The sequence below is a fragment of the Paroedura picta genome, chromosome 2 (genome assembly GCF_049243985.1).
Source record: "Paroedura picta isolate Pp20150507F chromosome 2, Ppicta_v3.0, whole genome shotgun sequence".
Classification (NCBI taxonomy): Eukaryota; Metazoa; Chordata; class Lepidosauria; order Squamata; family Gekkonidae; genus Paroedura; species Paroedura picta.
The window spans coordinates 66,302,558-66,321,079 of record NC_135370.1 but is presented as its reverse complement, the minus strand read 5'-3'; the positions used below and the strand labels follow the sequence as shown (position 1 = coordinate 66,321,079).

The following is an 18,522-nucleotide window of genomic DNA, read 5'->3' as shown; positions in this document are numbered from 1 at the left end:
TTTATAAGAAAGAGTCAACAAGTATTCACTTTACTAGTGAAACCGTGGCCCAGTACCTGGATGAACATGGGGATTCAATCATACACTTACATGCACTGAATTTAATATTATAATTACTCTGTAACCTGAATTCTATGTGCATTCACTGTAACTTGTGAACAGGGCTTGTCGTCGTGTAACGTTTAAAATTGGCCTGTCTGAACAAACCCACAGCTTCTCAGCTGCATTACCTGTTTTTGTTCTTTAAATAGATTCAAAAGCCTAGGCCTGACTTGAGCCTTCAAGGCTGGCTTGCCTCTGGAAAACTGAGCCAGGCATGATGGTCTAACAGAGATCTGCTTTAGCCCTACTATGGCTGAAGGATGTGCAGCACTGTGTCCTCTTGGACACAAAAATATATAGTGTCTCCTGGCTTGGATCCCACCTAGATGTGAGCTGGAAAATCTCCATGTCTCCCAGGAACAGCATTTCAGGAGTGTTCTGGGCTACTCCTTGCACCTTCAGACATCTAGGCATGTTCCAACCTATTTTTGATCATCCTGGGCTTAGTCAAGTATATACATATTCTGAAAATGGTAGGCTACGTATATGGAACCCTCGCCCCATGTTATCACAAGGTATAAGTTGGGGACTGGCTTTTATATATCCCAACATCCTGAGCCCATGCCAGGATATCAAGAACTACAGGAAAGAATTGCCATCAGTTCCCAGTGTTTTCTCAGGAAGAAGCACAATTTTGAAGTCCTAAACATATGTATCATACCACTTTAAAAGATGCCCATCCTTCTGACAACGTGCTGAACCTCTGATTGGCCATCACTGAGGGACATCCCCTAATGAGATGACAGCAGTCCCTGACTGAGTATCAATCAGAAGTTCTTCCCCGCCCCCTGCTTCTTCTTCTCCTCCTCCCTCTGTACCACTTCCCAGCACTTGGCTGGAGGAGAAAGAGCTAGCAGGAGGTAAGCTGGGGACAGCCATACAGCCATGCTTTGTCCCAGCCATACTGAGCTCTGTGGCCTGGCCCTCAGGAGGGCAGGGAGGGCCATCCAGTCATGCTTCACCATGGCTGCCTCACACTCCTGACCCCCGGGAGGACAGGAAAGGCCATCTACACTCCACAGTGGCATGCCACACGTCCATAACTCTTGGCCACGGAGACAGTTCATGGGGGCCGTCCAGTCTAGATCACCACCTGGCCCTCACTGCTCTGCAGGAGCAAGGGTGAAGGGCAGGAGGGCTCTTGCATAGTGAACCAGCAAACATGGCCTCCCTCAGGGCTCTCCCTGCCCTCCGCCCTTCTACATCACATTTTCATAACAGGCTTTGCTACTAGTATATCTATAAACAGATTGTCTCCTGTTGCAATGACTCTGTAGATAACTAGTCCCTGATTAATTATTTTTTAATGGAAGTGGCCTGTGGGTAGGTTGATGCAGATAGATATATGTACTACAGAAGCAATGACTGGTGCAAAATATATTCCTTCTAGCATCTGCCAAGAGGCAAAACAATAAGTAGTGTCAGGCAAGTGTTCGGAGATTACAAGACTAGGGCTGGTACCTAAGGAGAGTGGGAGATGCCATTCCTGTTCTGTCTGTTCTGTTTGCTTATCACTGCTCACCAGGCCTTTCCATTTGCCCACCACCTTTCTCCTGGGGAACAAGGTACAAGATTATGTACATATTTTTTTAGGCTTGTCCCTCTCCTGCAGCATAAGTCCATAACTTTTTCCAGACATCCTATGACAGAAGTAGGCAATTGCATGCCAATTAACACCAAACTTTTGCTTGTTAAATTTTTTAAAATGTATATATATAAGTCACAAATGCCATGTGACATCACCCCAGCTGCTTAAATTATAAAATCACACACACTTAATGTACTTGCCCCCTCCTCCAAAATTTTACTATTAAATAACAAACTATTACATATATAAGTGTTTCCTAGAAGATCCTGAAGGGGAAAAATTGATATAAAAAAGATCAGGGTAGAAATGTAAACGCCCAGACATAACCAGACAAAATAGGGGAAATTTTTGTGTTTTGTTTTCTGGGGGTAGGGGCCTCTAAGGCCTGCCTCACACCCACTTCTTTCCTATGGAAAAATTGGAAAAATTGTGAAAGTACTGAAGACAGAACTTCTATGAAATATCTATTCTTTTAGAATGAGTGAAATGCTTTTAAAGATAAGATCAGAAAGAGGTAGAACAGAAACTGTACCAGAGCCTCAGAGAAAAACTCTAATATTTTCATTAAGAACTGACTTCTTTCTAACCAGATAGTAAAAATTAAGGTATATGTGCTAAGCTATCAGCTTGCAAGTTTTTTCTCAAGTACTGGGTATATTTGGAGTTATGCTTGTAGATCTAGAAGGCATTTTATAACATTAAAAATCCATAAATATGTCAAATGTTGAAATTTTATATGCTCGGTTATAAATTGCTATGTAATTCATACATCAGATGAAGTGAACTCTGACACATGAAAGCTTATGCTGGAATAAAATTTTGTTCTTTAAAGTGGTATTGGACTTGAGTTTAATTTTACCACAACAGATTAATAGCTAATCCTGTGCAAATCTGTTTAGTTTTTTCAGGACTGCTGTGTTGTTTCCATGCTGTGGCTCTTCCATTCTTTACTTGCACCTGCCATGTAATCTCTGAGTGACTCGGGTTTGAGCAAAACAAGTCCATCTTACACAGAATGTTTTGTATCTTACAGGAGCATCTGACAGACTTGAAAGAGGAACTTGATAAGGATGAATGCAAACAGGAGCCTGAAGTTATTTATGAAACCAACTGTCACTGGGAAGGATGTGCAAAGGAGTATGACACTCAGGATCAGCTCGTCCATGTAAGTAATGTCAAAAAGATACAGGCCATAAATCTGAGGTTTTGTCCTGCCTTCCGATCAAGATATGCTATAGCTAGAATGGTTACAAGGCACAGCAGAAGCAAAGCCTGGCAAATCAGGTCAAACTCCCAGAAGAATTTAGCTACAGGAAAGCCTTTGATGAATTATTGTGTATTGTTCTCAGAACCTAGTCGTTAAGAATGAGAGAATTCTGTTGCCTGAGTTCACATCTTATACAAGTGGGTTTTTTGTACACTTAAGCATAACCAGGAAAACATGCCCTGCCATACCATAATGACTGATATGATGCTCAGGGTGCAATGAACAACTACCCCTCAGAGGAAAAGTGGAGATAGTTTCACGCAAGGAATAGGCACAAACCAGAACTGCCAGCCATTTTTGCATTCCATGTCACTTCCCCCTGCTGAAATGGCTAGCAGCAATTTGAGCTTGACAGCAGGGTCAGTGCAAAATGGACAAACCAAACCAGAGAAAGGTCTGGGAAATGTTTGGGGGAGGCACCTTCCTCAAACATCATTTCAGGGGGCTTGAACCAGGGCATTGTCTTGGGCAAATTTGTTTTGTGCTCCAGTTCATGCCCATGCCAATTTCATGTGTTTCTGAACCCCACCGTATGGAATGAGCTGCCTTATTTGGTAAGGAAATCTCCTAGTCTCCTGACTTTCCATAAGCTACGCAAAATTCAGTTATTCGAAGGGCTTTTTAATGCAGATAACAGGGCTGTACTGTAGCAAAAAGATGTGATAGTAAAGGGATGAGTCGTGTGAACTACACTATTGTGTACTGCTTTTTGTTTTAAGTATGCTCTTACTGTGTAATTCACGTCTCATTTAATATTGCATTTTTAAATGTTTATGTTTTGTTTCAGCTCTTTTCCAGATCAGTTCTTGTTTTCAGATTTCTACAATACAAACCTTTTCAGATTTCTACAATCCAGACCTTATTGTGTCGTTCATTGACTGCCCCATCCTGTTGATCATATTTGACTTACTCTGTGATTTTCGCATTGATTCCCAATGAGAAAATTGGACGATAATGTAAATAAAATGAAAATAATAGCAGAATATAATGGGTATCATCCTTCTTGTACCATGGTTTGACCTTGCACAACCACAAAACACCTGTGATGGCCCAAGAGAACTGGGCCATGTTTCCACTTCAGTGAAACTTCTGCTAGATCTTGCTCTCCATTGGCATTACCTTGGTTTACCCATATGGCAGTCATTTAAAATCGTTCCATATGAGCCTTGCTTCTATGAGGGAAGCTACTCATCTGTAAAGACCTCTGCAGGGTGAAGTTGGCTTATCTTACACGACCACAAACCAATGTGCTGGGTTCAGTCATAGGGTTTGTTGGGTGATTTTCAGCAAGTCACTATCTTGCAGCCTAACTTATCTCACAGGGTTGTTATGGAGAGGGAGGAACAGGATAACCCCATATATACTGTTCTGAGTTCCTTTGAAGGGAACACAGTAACCATTTTAATGAGCAGCCCCACTGGAGTCTCAACAAGCCATGGCAATATAGTTGAAATTGACTGTCAGCCTCCAGTTCTCCAAACATAGTGCAGTCAGTGACATGAGGAGTATAACAGAAATGACAAAATTATTATTACAAGCAACAGTTGCCATTCTAAGCAGCAAGATCAGGGAGCGCACCCTCTCTGTAGACTTTGTAGCATGGAATTGCATTGGATTGGCTCTTTAGCATCAACTGATTAGGATCAGAACTAAGATGATTCTGGGCCCTGATGCTAGCATCTCAGCTCAGCTCCCCTATATTTTTTTTCTTTCCACAAGCAGCCCAAGTGTTATGTGAAGCAATATCTAACTCACAGGACACTCAGTTCAAGTCCTGTGATACCTGTCAGCAATACATATAAACTATTACATCCAGAAACACCTGCCTTGCCTTTCACTGAAGTAAAATAAAAGTGCCTTTTCCCTGTCACCTTTTAGCAAAAACTGCATTCAATTTACAGGGCGTGAGCAACGTAAAGATGGATCTACAAAAGTAACAGCCATCATCAACTTTCAAAATGTATGCTAAGGGATGGGAGGGATGCACAATCTGCAGAATGTATCTGACTTGTTTTTTCCATGTTTGGCAAGCTCAACTAACTTCAAAGCCAGGCATGTTGGGGGGGGGGGCGGACCTCCAGAAACCCTAGTTTCTTCTAGCCTATTTAACACTTTAATCCAGTTCTGATGAAACACATTAGAAGCAAGAATATTTTGTATTTCAAAATAAATCAGAGTATATATGCTCACAATTAAAACAGGCCTTGTAACAGATGAGATTTTTCTTTATAAGGATTTGAAACATTAACCCTGATCAGGTGATTTTGTAATAGTCTGGCCAGGTGTGGTTATCAGATTGTAGCAAGCTTCATCATTCTTCCAAATAACCAAGGGAGGAGACAAGATAGAAAGTAATTTAAGTTCAAGATTCAGAGGTCAGGCAAGCACAATAGTCCAGTCCCAAGAAGTCAAGGCTTTCAAGATTCAAGCACGGAGTTGTCAGCATATAGCATACATTGCATCCAAAACCTACAATGGCCCTCAAGAGGATTTATAGTTAAGTGCCAGCTGTTCAGACTTAATCCTGCAACAATTCATCATCACTTTCATCAGGTAGCCGAAGGCTAGCCATAAGGCAAGCACTTCTCCTTTTAGCCTGCAGCTCTGCTCTAAGCTTACACCTTTACTTCTCTAATGGTGCAGGTGATCTTGGAGGGCTGCAAATAGGCAGCTGGCTTTCATTGGCTAGATCAGAGCTGAGGGAGTGGAGGTGACTCTGTAAAAGGCATGTTTACACCGCCTCCTCTTGTTTGTTGGATTCTGCTGCGTCTGGCCTGGCTATGCTGGCCTCTCCGTCCTCTAAGGAGCCCTCGACATTGCTCACCTATGACAGATTTAGGGCCTTTTCAGCATTCATATCACTGTATGTATTCCGAGCAATGCAAAACCAGATAAATATTCTTAGCACACAATCTCTGTGTCGTGATGCAAACCATGAGGTGAAGCTGACCTTACTGGGCCCTTCATTAATCCCTACTTTCTTCCACTCCCCCATGTATCCATGTAATAGCAAGGCCAAAATAACACTGGCACTAGATGTGTATTTCTTTCAGAAGAAGAAGAGTCGGTTTTTGTACCCTGCTTTTCACTAGCCAAAGGAGTCTCAATGCAGCTTACAATCGCATTTCCTTCTCACAACGGACACCCTATGGGGTGGCTGAGGCTGAGAGAGCTCTGAGAGGACTATGACCGGCCCAAGGTCACCCAGATGGCTGCATTTGGAGGAGTGGAGAATCAAATCTGGTTCTCCAGTCTGCCACTGGCTCCTTACACTAGATTGACTACAAAAATGGGGTGTTCCATAATTATTGTAGAGGATAAGAAAATGAAACAAATTCTGCATATACATAGCCTGTAATTGGGTGTGCCATAATTATTGTAATGGACAAGAAAACAAAATAAATTCCCCATCTACATAGCCTGTAATGGGGAAAAACATTTTCTTTTGTTTTGTTCGGGTCTTTTGTTATTGCAGATACCATCTCAGGCAGCCAACATTTTCTAAATAAGGGCATAAAGAGAATGCACTGTGTTGCTTAGGGCGAGGGGGAGAGATGTTTTGGGCTTTGCGAGGTAATTCCAGGCCTGAAGCATGTATGGAAGCTTCCTCTGTCTTCTCATTGCCTGCCCTGCTGCAGCAAATTCAGCCTTGCCACTGCCTGCCTCATCTTGGCTACTGTTCTCCAAACCATGTCCCCCATCAAATCAAAGAAAATCTAACTCAGGGTCCTCCTGTGACTACCTCCCTGCCCAAATGGCCTACCCTATCTGTACCACCAAATGTTCTCTCCTTTGTTGTTATATGCAAGACCTGCAGTTGCATAGCTGAGCAGAATATAAAGGGTCTCCTGCACGGGCCATAGGAGATATCTATTCAGCATAGAAAGGTTAGGAACTTCCTGATGATTTTCAGATTGTCTCCTCCAGTGTCCTGATTGGCTCAACAAGTCACTTCCATCTTGTTTGAGCACACTTCCCTCTGCTTGCCTGCAGAACAGCTGAACAACAGAAAAGTGACTGCAGGCAACAGTTAGTTAGATTGTAGGTATCTATATATATAGATAGCTGCTACTGGTCTACAAGCTACATGGTTGCTATCTGTGCTACTGTTTGAAACTTTTCCTATCAATTTCCCTGTAAAATTCAATGCTACACTTGGGTGCTTTTCATTGCTGCACCAGTATCTGAAATTTGGCAATGTGGATACCCTTGTAGAATACTACAACCCCCTGCCCCTGAATTTTGTCCAGTCTAGGTGGGAAACCTGAGAAGGAAGAAGCTCTGGTTTTCTCCTGAAGCCAATGCAAAATGGTAGTTAATAAAATTATGAAAATGAAACAAACAAAACAAAAGAAACAATAATGAATAAACCACAATGAACAGTCCAATAACAAAACAACCTTTTTGGGAATTAGTAGTAAAAACAAAAGAAACAAAGCAGATTCCCACACATAAATCTGGTGAGTACATCTGAGAAAATCTTCAGCGGCTTCTTTGAAGTGGGATAGCCTTCTGTTGTTTCTGTTAGAGAAAAATCACTACTGCAATGAAAGGAATTAGATCCGGGGGCAGACAGAGAACCCTTTCTAACAACTTTGTAAACAACTAGACAAACCCTGAGAGGGCAACAATCAGGTTTCCTGATTTCAGTTCATTTAAATCATCCTCAAAATGGATGCAGTTTGGCTCAGGAATGCAGCACTGGAGCAGAGGGATAAACCCTATGCTTACCTGGCAGGGGAGACACCTTGATCATACTCTGATAAACCCTATCCACATGGGCCATTACCCAGATAGAAAGTGCCTTTCCTCCACTGGCTCCTAGAGGAAAAGGCAGGTCTTGTGTCTTTTTTCCTACTAACAAGGCTAATAGCCAATCAGGGAGAAACAGCATAGGAAGAAACAGTGGGTTTTTTTGTTTTGTTTTGTTAAAACTGTCCCAGCACCAAAATCCTGATTTAGGTCATTTCCTCCCCCTCCCCCCCATCACATACACACACACTACTAATTTTAAACAAAATTAAAGATCTTGACTTGGATCCAGCAATGAGCAAGCAGAAACAGCTCTTCTGTTTGTATGAGATCTTGGGCAACACCTAGTACTTTCCTCCCTATATATTATATTGCCCAGAAATTGGTTACAGAAGATCTTGAGTAAGTGGAGATACAATAAGTGTGATTTAATGCAAGTTGCCTGCTTTTATTTCTTGGGTTCCCACTTGAACAAGCACTCTAACACAGTGGTTCTCAACCTTCCTAATGCTACGACCCTTTAACATAGTTCCTCATGTTGTGGTGACCCCAACCATAAAATTATGCAAGTGTTCTTTCACAGAAATTAAACCGAAACTGACCAATGGCGTGAAGATCCATTGTTCATGATTGTATATAAATTATTTTTTTTCCTGGGGTTTCTCAGTTCAGTTCTGCCTCTTGTCCTACTATGCCAATCTTGCTGTTTTCTGCTGCCCCAGACAGACAAGCGGCTTGCCCTGCCACGGCCCCTGTGAAAGGGTCATTCGACCGCCAAAGGGGTTCTGACCCCCAGGTTGAGAAACACTGCTCTAACACAAGTAGAAATTTTGCTCTGGATCCAACCGACAATGAAGTCCTATGAAGAGTTACACCCTTAAAAATCCACTGAAGTCAAAGGACTTAGAAAGATTGCACAGTGAGATATCCAGTAGTAAATTTCTCACATCTTGCCTATTTGTGCTGTAAAAGATTATACTTAATATACACAGCACATTTTTATCCTTCCCTTCCTCCAAGAAGCTCTGAGAAGAATGCATCATTCTCTTGACATCTGTTTTATCTCTAAAACAACTCTGTGATGTAGGTTAGGCTCCAGGTCACCCAATGACTTTCATAGTAGATTAGAGATTTTAACTTTGGGTTGCCTAGCCTGATATCATGACTACTACCATAGTTTCTGTTTCAAAAGAAAAGTTTTCATTCTATCACTATAGTCTTCTGAGTATGATTACTAGCAGTATGCGAGGTAATCAACCATTATTCTGCTTTGACCAGAGTCATCTGCATAGCCAAGAGTTCAAATGCTCTGTGCTTAGAGCTTGATGGCTCCTTCATTCTTCCCACTCTCTTCTGCCAACTACTAGTTTTCAGCTGGGGTCTTCTTGATCCCATACAGATTTTTTTTTTGTAATGTAGCGTGGAGATCTGAGGATTGTGACAGCCAGGCAAGAGACATTCAGAGGTGCTTTGGCATTGCATGTCTCTGTATCATGACCCCTAGTGTTCCTTGGAGGAACTCAACCCAAATTGTTGGAGGTCTCTCATCCAAATACTAGCCAGGGGTTGACTGTGTTTAGCTTCAGAGAGCTGATGGGATCAGCTTGTCTGTGCTATCCAGGTCAGTGCAGAGTATGATCACAATGACTGAAATACGAGGGTGGAGGGCATTCCTCTATATCTCCAGGAACCAGAATATGGTTTGAAAAATTACAATGCTGACCTGATGCGGAAGCTAAACAAGGTTGTTCATCCAACTTTCCTCAGTATGAGCGTGTCTGGGATCGATACTGATGCTGTAAAGTCATCTGAGGACAAGTGTGGTATAAATATAATTTTAAAAATCCTTATCTTCCAAATCTATTCAGTCTGCTCTGACCATGTGGATTGTCATTTAAAAAATAGTAAGATCAGCTTTGATTGTTTGTTTGTTTATTGGACTTTTATCCCGCCACTCCCAGACAAGCTGCCTTATGGCAGTTCACAACATAATATAAACATTAAAACCTCTAAAAATACAATATAAAACAGATAAGAACAGGACAGATGGCGATCATAACTATCCCTCATTAGGTCCTTGACCTTCAAATCTTCTATTCCTGGCTATGACAACCAGACGTAAATTTGGGGGTGATGGTAGGCCCCCTCCCAGGGGGTCCAGATTGTACAAGGATGGGGAAGGACCCATTGGATCAGATAAGTGATCCAGCTAGTCCAGGAACCTGTTCTACACATCAGCGCAGCAGAGGAACTCAAAAGGCCTTCAAGTAGGATATTGTTGCCATTCTTATTCTTGCTATTCAGCCACTTGATTTCAGTCTCTAAGGTTAGGAGCTACTCTTGTCACTTGAAAAGAAACCTGTCACTGTAAGCCACCTCAAGCAGGACTCTAATGATGAGACACAGAAATGCCCAAAATAAATATGATTGAAAATTTCAAATTGAGCATTTCATAGAGGTGCTGTACTACAATACCTGTTCCAGATCTTTTGGTTCCTCTTGAAAACCATATATAACTTTGCAATCCAGGAAGACTTGCAGCGCCTCCAGAGGGATGTGGTGTTACTTCTTAATGTCCTTTCCTAGTACTACAGATTCTGAGAGTCTTGCTGGAGAAAGTGACACAAGCATTGCTGACTTTTTTTTAATATTAAAAAAAACTGATTTCTTTTCTCATCTTCCAGCACATCAATAATGATCACATTCATGGGGAGAAGAAAGAGTTTGTCTGTCGCTGGCAAGACTGTACTCGGGAGCAGAAACCATTCAAAGCGCAGTACATGCTGGTTGTGCATATGCGAAGGCACACTGGAGAGAAGCCACACAAGTGCACGGTAAGACACTGATACTGGAAAAATCACTACAAAAGTGTGCATGTTTGACAAACGGGGCAAAGTCTCTGTCTATTAGGGCAGTAGGCCTGTACCATCTTACCTTTTTCTCCATGTATTTCTCATAATACAGAATATCAACATATGTGCCCAATAATAAGAAATGTAAAATCCTGCTGGATCATCTAGTCCAAAAATTTGTTTCCCACAGTGGCCAAGCAGATGTCCTGGAAGGCCCACGGGTGGAATCGCAGAGGTCAAAAGCTCCCCCTGTTGTTGTCCCCAAGCAGCTGGTTCTTGGAGGTGTACTGCTGCCTCTGAACCTGAAGATTCCATTTAGTCATCATGGTCAATAAACACTGACAGTCCTGTTAGCCATGAAATATGGCAGCCTTATCTCCACAATGTTTATTGGATGTGCATGCTTTCAATACTACACATATGTTACAGCAAAGAAAGAAACACTGGAATAAGAAGGTATAATCCTGATTGCCAGCTGGACCGAGGTGGGTCAGCACTGCTTATGCTACTAGACCTCTCAGCAGCGTTTGACACAGTCAACCATGAGCTTTTAGCTCACCACTTCACCGATGTTGGCATACAGGGGACAGCCTTCCAATGGCTAGTCTCCTTTCTGCAGAGTTATGGACAGAGGATAGCAATAGGAGAGAGATCATCAAGCAGCCACCAGCTCACACGTGGAGTCCCACAGGGAGTGGACCTCTCTCCAATCTTATTTATCATCTTCGTGTGCCCTCTTGCTCAACTGGTGTGGATGTTTGGACTGAGATGTCATCAATAGGCAGATGACACCCAGCTCTTCCTTCTGATGGATGGCTGCCCTGATTCTCCCCCCCCCCCCTGAAGCATTAGCCATATGCCTGGAAGCAGTGATAAGGTGGCCCAAGCAAAGTCATCAGAAGCTCAACCCTTCGAAGATGGAAGTCTCTTATGGCTGGGCAGGAAGGAAGACTCCAAGTGAGGAAGAACATTTGCCCAATCTGGACTGTGTACAGCTATCAGTGGCTCACTCCGCTGGGAACCTGGGCATGATCCTCGACGCATGATCCTCTATGGAGACACAGATCACAAGAGTAGCATAGATGGCATTCTACCACCTACGCCAAGCCAAACTACTAGCATCCTACTTGCTCCTGGAACTCCTAGCCACAGTGATCCCTGTGACAGTCACCTCTTGACTGAACTTTTGCAACTTGCTCTACACAGGCATACCTTTAATCTTCATCCAGAAACTACAGCTGGTCCAGAATACAGCAGCAAGGGTCCTCACATCACCCCCCCCCCACACACACACACACACTCATCCCATTCTCCAACAACTGCATTGGCTACCAGTTGAATTCTGGATCAGACTTAAGGTTTTGCTAATTGCCTCTAAGGCTATATGCAGTCTGGGCCCAGTATACTGGAGGACCGCCTCTCTGCCTATACCCCTCAAAGTTCTTTACACTCCACCAGCTCCAACCGGCTGGTGATCCCTGGCCCCAAGGAAGCTCGTCTGGCCTCAGCCAGGGCTAGAGCTTTCTCTGTCCTGGCCCCCACCTGGCGGAATGAGTTCCCAAAGGATCAGTTCCACAGGCCTGCAAAATGGAGCACTTCCACCGGGCATATGGTTGATGTCAACCGAACCCCTCCCTATGAATCAAACACCATGAACTGACCCACCATGGGACTGTTAATATATTGATGTTGTTACACACTGTTCTCTTTTATCACTGTTACTACTGTTACTCATTGACATGGTTGCCAAGTTATACTTTATTGTTCCATTTTCCAGCATGTTCCATGTAAACCTCCCTGAGCCACAGGAGAGGGTGGTATATAAATATAATAAACAAAAAATGCTGTAATCTGGTGGAGAGCTCTTCCTCAAGTTTCATTGTGCATTGATTTTTCAACACTTACTTTGTTGTTTTTTAAACCAATAAAGATAAGGAATTCTGTTCAACCTAGACCAGGGTAACCTTTTAGTTGCAGTTGGTGGTGGTGGGCAGAGATGAAACATATCAGTTTTCATACCAACCTTTCAATATTTAGATTAGGCTACTGGCAATAGGCAGATTTCAATCCCTTGCATCATTCAGAGTTCTTTAAATGCTCTTCTATCAAAAGATGCTTCAGAGAAATTTCACTACCACCAATTACACTAAGTAAAAGACATGTTTCAATACATACAAATGGCACCTGATCCCATATTGTCTGTAAGTGTTTCTTCTCTCTCTCTCTCTCTCTCTCTCTCTCTCTCTCTAAGAATGATTGGACAGACATATCAGTATTACCCCTGTGTTTCCTGCACCAAACACCTAAAGTACAGATGACATACCTGATCCTGTTGAACATGCATAAACATCAGGGAATTTCTGCTCAGTTAGGGATCTCAAGCATGTGTACAAGTATATTTAAAGATTTTCATGTGTGAGGAAATCCTGGTGTAGAATGAGCATGTGCATAACTGTCATGAGAGTCCTGTCAAGCATGGAGTGGCCTTACTCTTGATAAAAATAGAGAGGACTGAGTTTGACAATTCAGGCCTCTACTTTAAATGAATTCTTTCCCCTTCATCTTGCTTAGAAAAGCTGAGATCCCTCAAGGAATCAGGTTCTTCAAGGAGGTGGGAATTAAAACCAGATGATATGGAAAAATGCCTCCAGCAGATTAACACTCCTGATGTGTTTTCTTTTAGTTTGAGGGTTGCTCCAAAGCCTATTCCCGGCTAGAGAACTTAAAGACACACCTGAGATCTCACACTGGAGAAAAACCTTATGTGTGTGAACATGAAGGCTGCAATAAAGCATTTTCTAATGCTTCTGACCGAGCAAAACACCAGAACAGGACGCATTCCAATGAGGTAGGAGCAATCTTGGGGTGGGGGTTGCTGCTATAATATGCATTTTATATCCTGGAATTTGTTTTTTGGGTTTTTTTAAATTAATGGATGAAATTGCTTCCTTAGTGGTGAGCTGGATTTTCTGGGGGCTCTGTATTTGCTTTACTGGAGAGGCAGACCATGCAAATTTTATATTTATAAATGCCAACCCATGAACCACAAACAGATGGTTAAACTTTGGGTTCCGAATACTGCTGCTTGCCACCTCTTAGTGGTCCAAAATTCTCCTTATGCTCAGTGTTTAAATGGAGCTGGGATCCAAGGACCCAACGCTAATGTTCTGGACACACAACACAGCAGCTCAAGGCAAATGCTTTGTTAAACCTGGCTAATTATGACCCGTTAGTAGTAGCTGGGGGAGGCAGGAAATTGCCTTTATTGAAAAGCATGTGATGGTCTACTGCAAACGGTTAATTCTGAGGTTGAAATTTATATTACCACTAATTAAGCAAACGGCAGGAAGGGAGGGAAAATGCTCTAAAGTTCTAAAAAAACAGCTGTGACCTGGCAGAGTTTAGCCTCTAGCCTCATTTGTAATGATTAATATGAATTATTATGATCAAACAGAACAGCAGGATTTCTACTTTGGGTGGTAGTCTAGTGATATCACACTGACACCCCTTGTGGCGGTTTGGAATCTCCTCTTCCACTTCACAGACTGATTTGGACAATGCATCTATCCAAACTAGGACAAGGTGTTTATTTCTTCCCAAAGAGGGCTTGCAGACAGGGTAGTGGCAAGGTGGGATAGTGACAGGAGGAGGCAAAGGGGGTGTAATTATTCCAAGGCCTGGGAAGGGAGAGGCAAATCTATTATCAGGAAGGGTATGCAGGTAATTTCTGATTTTGCCAAGGAAAAGCCTGATAAGCCTAAGCCATGCAGTTTCAAAAATAAAGCACACACTCTTTTTCATTGCATCGTTTTGACTGTACCTAAAGGAATGGGCTGGTTCTGCAGCCACAGAGAACGAGCTGGTCAGGAACCAAGGGGAGCCAGCGGGGAGTGTGATCTGTTAAAGGGCCACTGTGACGGACAGCACTATGATAGTAAGGTTTCAAGTGCTGACAATACAGCAACAAGTAAGTGAAGGGTTAATATTTCTCACTAAGAGAGACAGCTTGAGTGACAGGCAGCTCCAAGCACTCTCATTAACCAGCAACTGTTCAGAGGGAATTGATATAGTAGCAGTATGCTGGAGGGAGTTTGTTCTGGTTCACACAGAGAGAGAGCACATCCTTATCTATGGTTCTTCTATATATTTGTGAAATTGCCTGGGGGGTAGAATGTGTCCGGCTGTCCAAGTTGAAATAGGGCCAATAAGGGTGCAAATACCCTGACTGGCCCTGCCCCTGCAGCTCCCGCCCTCCGTCCCTGGCCTCTTTGCTCTCAGATACGTCTCAGACGAGCCAGCAGCAGGTAAGGGGAGAGGGCCCTGGGCAAAGGGTCATAGAATAAGAAGAAGAGTTGGTTCTTATATGCCACTTTTCTCTACCCAAAGGAGGCTCAAAGCGGCTTACAGACGCCTTCCCTTTCCTCTCCCCACAACAGACTCCCTGTGAGTTGGGTGAGGCTGAGAGAGCCCTGATATCACTGCTCGGTCAGAACAGTTTTATCAGTGCCATGGCAAGCCCAAGGTCACCCAGCTGGCTGCATGTGGGGGAGTGCAGAATCGAACCCGGCATGCCAGATTAGAAGTCCACACTCCTAACCACTACACCAAACTGGCTCTCCGCACTCCTAACTACTACACCAAACTGATCATGGTGGAGGGCCTGCTAATGAGGGCCTCTTGGCCTGCTAGGCTGGGCTTGCTAAGAGGGCTTCTTGGCCTGCTAGGCTGGGCCTGCTAACGGCCTCCCAGCCTGATGTCTGCCTACTAAAGAGCTCTGTCCCAGCCCTGCTAATGAACTGGCCAGCCCCCGCCTGCCCCACTTGATCCGGCTGCGAGCAGCGGCCCAAAGCCACCTTAAGCTGCCTGGCCGGGAGCCAGGTGACGGGAACCTTTTCAAGGCCCGTTCTTAGGAACGGGCTTTGAAGCTAGTTCTGATAGAACCTGCTGAAGATCTGCTCTGAGGAGAGGAATTTTAGTGTCTGGAGAACTGGAACAGAAATTTGGCAGAGGGAATTTGGGCAGTGAGGTGATACTCAAGGAGAAATCTTGTAATGAAAGATCCCTGCCCAGTTTATATGAGGAAATCAGGTGTGAAGATTTCCTTAGACTAGTGTAAGAGAAATAATGCTTCTGTCTCCTCAGAAGTCAAAGGGAAACTAGTACTTCTTGGAAGGAAAATTGGAGGTACCAGAAGAAGAGTACCCACCTTCTAAGAAACGAGAGGAGTTCAGAGGAACTCACAAAGATAAAAAAAATAGATGTGTTTGGATAAACACAGTGACAGAAACCTCTCCGAATAAAGAAAACTCAAATACTAAGAAAGGACATCAGAATCTCTCTAAAGCCTGTAACAAAGAACATCAAACTATAAAATAACTTTGTATAACAAAACTTGAATTCCTCTATCCAGCTACCCTTACCTCTTTGAAAAATAAAATCCTTTGTTTGTTGATAACAAAAGTCTCAATGCCATTCTTAAAAGAGTTTTAAGAAAAAAGGATTATTACACCTTCCAAAAAAAGTTCCAGGGCTGAGATAAAGCCAAAAGATCTGTCAGCGACAGGGTGGGACAAAGAAACCATGCTACAAGGGCAGCTCAGTCTGAGAGAGAACATTTTATTTTGGAGGGAAAATTTATTGTGGGTGGGAGGGGGTCTGTCATAGCCACCAATATGTCAAGCACATAAAAGCTTATTATTGTCAGCAATTTACCTACCTTGATTGATGAGCAAGTAATTTATAGCAAGGTCTCTCTGAGGGTGATATACAGGTAGCCATAGGATGTGAATGAAACCCAAAGGTTCTGTTTCTTGCTATATATTCAGAAGACGAGTAGGAATCAGGAGATAATAAAACAGACAGGGAATTTTGCCAGTTAGTAAATTAAAACAGGCCTTGTAACAGATGAGATTTTTCTTTATAAGGATTTGAAACAAAACAATATTTCCATAAAATTTTCCTCACATGGGGAGAGCTCTCTTGATTCTATATAAGCAGCTACTCCACTCAGATACTTTGCCTGTGTTAGTACTAGTCTCACAGTAAGACTACAATATATGACATTTTTCCCAATAAGTCACATCTGAGACCCCTGGCCCGGACCTGATTTCCACACAGCCACATAGTAATTATGGTATTTTGAAAGCCTACAGAGGCCTTCTCCAGGCCTTTATTCCAAGATGAAATGGCCCGGGGGGGGGGGGGTTATTTTCTTCATTTGAGAGTTCTACAGGAAATAATTGCTCCATCAGTTTGGGAAAGTGGCATGGATGGGAAGGCAGGAGCCACTCCCTCACACACAAACTATGGTCCTGAGCCAAACTGGGCCTCTGCAGACTTTTAAAACATCATTCCCGGCAGCTGCTGTGTGGCTGAAGGGAAAGTGAGTACTGGGAAATGTGGACTCACAGTGGCAGAGGGTCATCTTTCCCAGCAGCAATAGTTTATGCTGGAGAAGATACCCTGCAAGGCAAGACAATTTAGTTTCTTCAAAGCTTGAATGGATTCTGGATCCTGACCTCTTGAATAGGCTAACCTAACCAGAGTAAGTGTACACTTATGAGAACCTGTAAGTGTACTCGTGAAAAAATATCCCAACTCCTACCTCATGTCTGCCTGTTCATTCTGTACTCTGCTTCTAGGTGCACAAGAGTCAACGCGGCTGTGATTATTTGCAGAAAGCTTAGAATATAAATGTTTCAGATACTTCCCTGCCTTACAATAAAAGGTTAATGAGTAAGAATTGTTCTGGCTATGTAAAGTGCCCTGTTAGAAAGAAGATATAGCAACTAACATGCATGCTCGCTTCTTAGTAAACTTGAGAAAACATATTCTGGGTCATTCTTTGGATGGACCCTTTCCAGCATTTCAGTGGAAAAGTACTTTAAGCAGCTGTTTGCCTGAAATGGCATTTTTCGATGAATTCAGCCCTTCAGAAACAGCCCAGCACTGACCACATTTGTGCAAAGACACAGTGAACCTGGAATGGATAACCTGCCTGGAGACGGGAGGCGGGGAAGATACCTTCCTGTTTTCTTACTTTTCCTCCCAGCTATGTAGCCCCAACTTTGTTTGCACTGTGGTTATTAATATGATTTCAAGAGCTGCACTGTTATCATCGGCATAAACACTAAATACCTGTGGGTTCCACTATGCGAGGTAACAGCTACCTGGCTGACAGGTGATAGAGACGTAGGGGATTTGATGCCCTCTAACTCTGTTTTTATTGTTTCTTCCAAATTGCCCCTCTCCTACCCCCTGACATCAGTACCCAAAATAGGCTGCTTTCACACGATGCCTTGCATGTCCCCTGTTAACCACGCCAGCCTTCCTGTGGCAACTGGAGCAAATGCAGAGCAAGCAGAATACAATTCGGAAAGGCGTTAGGATGTACTGGGTAGAGGCACCATTGGCAAAGTTTGAGTTTTGATCCAGACTTTGAAAATGTGTGGTTTTAAAGCTTATCCTGAGCAATAGTCTATGAAGTGTCAAATCCACACTGCCCAAGATAGATGGCAGAATTGGGGAGATGAGAGAAGTCCCACAGGATTCCCTTATTTTAACTGCCATTTTCAGTAGTGTTTCATAGCTGTGAACAATGGGTAGACCCACAACAAGATAACGAACTCCTCCTCTAGCTGGTTTTGAATATATGAAGTTGCCTTATTATGAGGCAGTATTATTTGGTGCAAGGCAGACATGTGTTCCACCACTGAGCTGTGGTTTCCCCTAAAACATGCCCTTTCTAAGCATTCTTGCAGAGCTCATGGGAATACAACAAAACTTGCAGTCCCGCACATTTTAATCAGTCTTAGGATGGATGCCCTTAGACCATCAGTGCTTGGACAGATTCATAAATTACAGCTGCTCTGAATCCAATACTGATGTATCAACATAGCACAGAAATTGTGTTCCACAAATGCTGTATTAAATTATTCACGTACTGATCTTTAAATTTGTCC

General features: G+C 43.1%; 1 protein-coding gene across 5 annotated transcripts in view; it reads left to right on the top strand.

Moving 5' to 3' along the window:
• Nucleotides 1–18,522, top strand: part of GLI2 (GLI family zinc finger 2) — a 248,677-nt gene that overhangs the window by 218,393 nt on the left and 11,762 nt on the right. For all 5 annotated transcript variants that reach the window (XM_077320547.1, XM_077320546.1, XM_077320544.1 and 2 more), the window contains 3 exons: nucleotides 2,724–2,855; nucleotides 10,394–10,543; nucleotides 13,245–13,409. In XM_077320547.1, coding sequence (XP_077176662.1) covers nucleotides 2,724–2,855; nucleotides 10,394–10,543; nucleotides 13,245–13,409 — 447 coding nt within the window. The remainder of the gene's footprint in view (nucleotides 1–2,723; nucleotides 2,856–10,393; nucleotides 10,544–13,244; nucleotides 13,410–18,522) is intronic.